Source organism: Anopheles aquasalis, chromosome 2 (assembly GCF_943734665.1).
Source record: "Anopheles aquasalis chromosome 2, idAnoAquaMG_Q_19, whole genome shotgun sequence".
Lineage (NCBI taxonomy): Eukaryota > Metazoa > Arthropoda > Insecta > Diptera > Culicidae > Anopheles > Anopheles aquasalis.
The window spans coordinates 72,890,647-72,895,646 of record NC_064877.1 but is presented as its reverse complement, the minus strand read 5'-3'; the positions used below and the strand labels follow the sequence as shown (position 1 = coordinate 72,895,646).

At 52.1% G+C, this 5,000-nt stretch overlaps 1 protein-coding gene across 1 annotated transcript in view; it reads left to right on the top strand.

Moving 5' to 3' along the window:
- The window catches only part of LOC126569280 (protein diaphanous), an 8,663-nt gene that overhangs the window by 603 nt on the left and 3,060 nt on the right, over window positions 1–5,000 (top strand). Inside the window, exon 2 of the mRNA XM_050226252.1 lies at window positions 4,180–5,000. This exon is cut by the window's right edge and continues 3,060 nt beyond it. Within this exon, the coding sequence (XP_050082209.1) occupies window positions 4,180–5,000 (821 nt within the window). The remainder of the gene's footprint in view (window positions 1–4,179) is intronic.

Sequence of the window (5,000 nt, the reverse complement as noted above, 5' to 3'; positions counted from 1 at the left end):
GGCACTGGACGGGTTCCAGCAAAGCACACCGAAGAGAGAGAAGTGGCGACATCACCTCACGCACCAATACCAAAAAAAGGGGTGAAAGAAACCAGTCACATCCGCTCTCGGTGGCCGTGCCGCCGCCGCGTAACAAAGACGCGGATCGAATCCAAGTCGTCACCCGACCGCACAAGAAGGTGAAAGGGGGTGGTTCGAGCGAGAGATGAGTTGCTGAAGAATGTGGCATGTTTCTGTGTTTTTTTTGGCGAAGAAGTTATCAAACTCAATAGCCCGCAGACGGCAGCCCTAGCAAGCCTTCCAGTAAATCGAAAATTCCACCACAAACCGCGATTACTGGAGTGTCTTGTTTTGTTTGAGTGCAGTTCACGGCCATACGCCCTGTATCGATACGGGCTGCCTTGAGAGGAGAAGACGCCCCGTGCAGCGGGGAACGGAATGTTTACTACAAGGGCGACACAACGCGGACGGAACGGAACCACACGCTCACTCGCTCGCTTGCTCGCTCGCTGACCCACAAAAGCAGCTCGGTTCACCGTTCGGTCAAGCATCGAGCGCAACAGTAGTACCGGGCAGAGCGGTAGTACCGGGCAGAGCGGTAGTACCGGGGACCTTCCTCCGTGAACGCCGCGGTCCTTGCGTGCTCCTCCGTGCTCCGTGGGAGTGCGCGGAGAAAGGTTTTGGTTGCACCATTTTTGTCGCCACCCGCTGCCGATCTTGGAGGGGTAAAAATAAGATCATCCAAGACGTGTCAGCGCGTGGAGAAGATCATATTTTCGCGAAGACGGTATTTTTAGCGCCCGTGTCTTGCTCGTCGGCTTCATAACGGCGCAATACCTGGCCACAAACGAAAGCCAAAAATGGAAATAACAGTGTCCTCATCGTTCAGTCGCCTGACTTTTGCTGTATGGCACGATGATGTATCACATTCCTCCGGGGCCTCTCCGCGGGGCTTATCAACCCGGTAACTCCCCAACGGCCTCTTCAAACAAACGGCCTCAATCGGGGTGCACTTGCCTGTCTGCTGGAGGAATCGAGCGATGATGATGATGACGATGGTGGTTAGAGAGTTAAGTTTCACGACGGTAGAATTTAGCAAACAGCATAAGTGGCTCCTCGGAGACGCGCCCCTATGATAAGCCACTATTTCGCGGGAGATTAATGTGGCAGAATGTTCGGGCACTGGAAACTTAACTCCTCCGGGTAATGGTGGTTCCGTTTGCACACTCAATGCGCTGATAAGACAACAACGATGGCCACACACGCATACACGTCGGCATCAGCGTTCGTTCTCCGTGCTGGCTTGGAACTCTATCAGCAATTCTGTCGTTGCTGTTGCTGCTGCTACTGCTGTGTCCGCCTTTTTTTCATTAACGCTCCATGTGTGCGTTGTTCCGCCTTATCGCAAAATGTTTCGTTATCGTTCGCGTCCTGAAATCAGAACGAAGGCTAGCAGTTATTAATTTCTGCTTTTTTCTTTGCCCCCCAAACACGCATCGGTGCGATCTTTACCGGCCAGAGAGATAGAGAAGACAGAGGTCTCTGGGGAGCGCGGATGCGGCAACATAAATTAGGCAATGTGTACTATTTCTATGGCAGACCTACGGAATGTGCGTGCTGCGTGTGGTGTGTTGCCTTGGTAACCGGCGCACGAGAACAGGTCCGTTGGTGAGCAACAGGTGGTGTGCTCTGCCCCTGCTCACGCCGTCTCACGCTACACGTCCGGTACTCCCCTTGTTTTCTCTGTTTTCCGGCCCATTCTAGCGATCGGCCGCTTAAATGTTATGCGTCTGGCGGCGGTTGGGCTGTAAATGAAAGAGGTGGAGAAAATGCATCTTCACCAGCCAAGCGAATCGGCCATTCTTACGCCTTGATGCTTGTGGTCTTTCCTCTTGACTGACGTTCCAACTTCGTTTGAGGTGCATTCTCCATCTCCTCTCCTTCAAAGATACCGTCCAGGGTATCTCATGGATGATCCACCAATAAACTGACAATCTTTATGCAGCTGGAATCCGTCCTTTCTTAGAACCGTGAAGATTCAAGAAGCAAATCACTCAACAGAACACCACAGCCGCCACATTGGAATCCAAGTCCTTGATGACGACAAACGACGCTAACCCAACATTGATGACGTCCCATTACGCGTTCCCTATCCGCGTGCCATAAAGAGAGGTTGAGCTCGATAAGAAAGACAACCGGGAATGGGACGGGACACATACGACGGGGTGTAGTGATATCACCCTAGCAGCGAAGAATCCAACACGTTTCACCCTCAAGCTGGTCGCGCTTGTTGACTCACGGCCATCACCTTCCTTATAAGCCGCATACCTGGCCCGTAACGGCAGCAGAATGGGTTGGTTTCTGTGTCTTTCCCCCCGCTATCCTCACCTTCGTACCCTCTTGATGTAAGTGATTGGTCATCATTGTCGTCCGCGTCGACGACGTTTTCGCGAGTCACACGGGACATTTCGTTCTGATGCCTTGATGATACGACCATTCAATGATGATGATGATGTCTGTGTCGTTGGTCAAGGAGCGAAAGGTAGCCTTCGCTTGAACTGTTGACACACTGAGTCCCCCCCCGAGGCCAAACAGAGGGTGGTTTGGTGTGTGCGAAAGATAATTTATCGCCCCGTTCATTGGATTACCAGACGCAGTAATCCTTCGCGACTTGTCAAGTAGGTTTTGGTTCTTCGAAGGATTATCGGCCTCACCTTGCTACCGGCGAAGCTCATGTTTGCCAGTACCGTTGGAAACTTGTTTTGCAAAGGCGTTTTAGAGAACAAATGTAATGGTCCCATAAACATGCTTCCATTTTACTGTTCAGTTTATATGCATCAAGCTAATACAAAAGCTAAAGCTGGCACACTAGGAACGTGCCTTCGTTAGCGCAACTATCGAATCCGCAACCCGCAACCCCGCCTATAGGGGCTACGCTTCTTTGCTGTTGCTCTTGCGGTCGCGCTCATCCCCCGACCAGAGACGGCGATCGTGCCACGTGCTCTCATTAGCATCGGATAAACACGCGTCAGAGTGGCTGCGCTGCACACCCACCAGCCATGCTTACTCGATCCACTTCGAAAACAACCTCCTCCTCTCGCTTGGGCCGCTGTACTCAAGATAACTCAAAGCAACCATGGCACGTCTCGCTCGCTCGCTCACACGCTCGCTTGCACACCCCGTCATCAGCTGTTCATTCTAGCAAGAAGACGACGGAACGCGAAGCTAATCGATGATCTCGTCTGCATCGCTTGCGCTCTCTTTGCGAGGCCACCGCCACGTGTTGCTGCCGATGGATGGGTTTGTGCGAGTTTGCGCTAACGTTCTACTTCTTAACGCTTCACTCACCGCTTATCGTGCCACGCCGGCACTTTCTCGTCTCGTTCTCCATCGTCAAGGTCAGCCAGTTTGGTTCTGGACGAAGAAGCCACCTTCCCGTCTTAGTGTGCATTACATCATCTCATCCCAGCAGGCCGCGAGCACCGGTCACAGTGCCTCACGACCACAACCATCTCCACGATCGTCTTCTCCGCAGCCTTCTTAACCATCTAGAATGAAGATGATGCGTGCGCGAACGCTTGCTCATCAAGCTGCTTTGTCGGAAATAATCGAAATGCATTCGAACACGGGAGGACCGGTAGATCGGGGATCACTCAATCTATTGCCTCAACCGATGACGATGACACCATCGTGCTATAATTAACGGTTCAATAATGGTTTCTCAAAATATCGACTGTTTATCCGAACTGGCGGTACGACCGATGTACGCCGGAGGTCGCAAAGCAAAGAAGTGAGAGGAGAATGAGAATGTGTGGCCACCAAATGGGGGTCATTCTGTGCTCCATTTACGCGCCACGGTTCGCGTTCTTGCGGGGACTATAGGCGACGTATGGTGAAATGATTAACTACCCTTTGCTTATGATACAAAGTGCGAACGGACACTATCCGTATGATCGTATGAAGAAGGGACTTCTGGATGAACTGTTCCTCGTTGAGTTAAAGCACACTTTATTATGCCATTGGGGTCGAAAATGGCTGGCCACTGATCTTAGTTCTTTCGCACCTTCTCTGTTTATCAATATTGTATGTGTTACGTTCATGGTTTTCCATGCCCAGTTCTCCATTTACACATCACATCAACCCAGCCCTCACCACTTTCTCCCGTTTCCTTCCTTTCAGGCAAAACCTCCAGCGAGCATCGAGCAAATTCACGTTTCGAAAAACCGTCCGATTATGTGCAGTATCTACGGGAGGGAGATTATGCGAACCGGATCGCCAAGATACTGGCCTGTGTGGAAAGCTTACGGGTGGCGCTCACCAGTAATCCCATTAGCTGGATCAAGGATTTCGGTGAGGATGGCATCGACGAGATCGTGACGCTATTGCGCTTCTGCAGAGGTAACAACCGGCGCTTTCAGAAGATCGAGTACGAGTGTTTACGGTGCCTGAAGGCAATCATGAACAACTCCTGGGGTTTGAATGTGATCCTGACGCCCGATCAGCATCCGGCCATAATGCTTGTCGCGCAGTGCATCGACGCCAGCACCCCACAGACGATGTGCGAAGCGGTGAAGCTACTGTCGGCCGTCTCCCTGATCAAGGAGCGCAATGGTTACGAGAAGGTCCTGCGAGCCATCACGAATGCCGCGTCCATGTCGCGGAATGTGTCGGAACGGTTTCGACCGATCGTGGATGGGCTGTTCGTGGAGAAGGACCGGAACCACGAGCTGATCAGCAACACGATGATCTTCATCAACTGCATCATCAACACGCCGGTCGAGATTAACTTCCGGTTGCATCTACGGTGCGAGATGATGCGCGCCGGGTTGTACGAGCGGCTCGATCAGCTGACGGAGCTGGTGGAACGTAGCGGTCACGAGAATCTGGTGAACCACTTCAAGATCTTCAACGGCTACCGGGAGGACGATTTCGAGGAGTTTAGCAATCGGTTCGACAATGTGCGGCTCGAGCTGGACGACATAAACGATTGTTTCGATCTG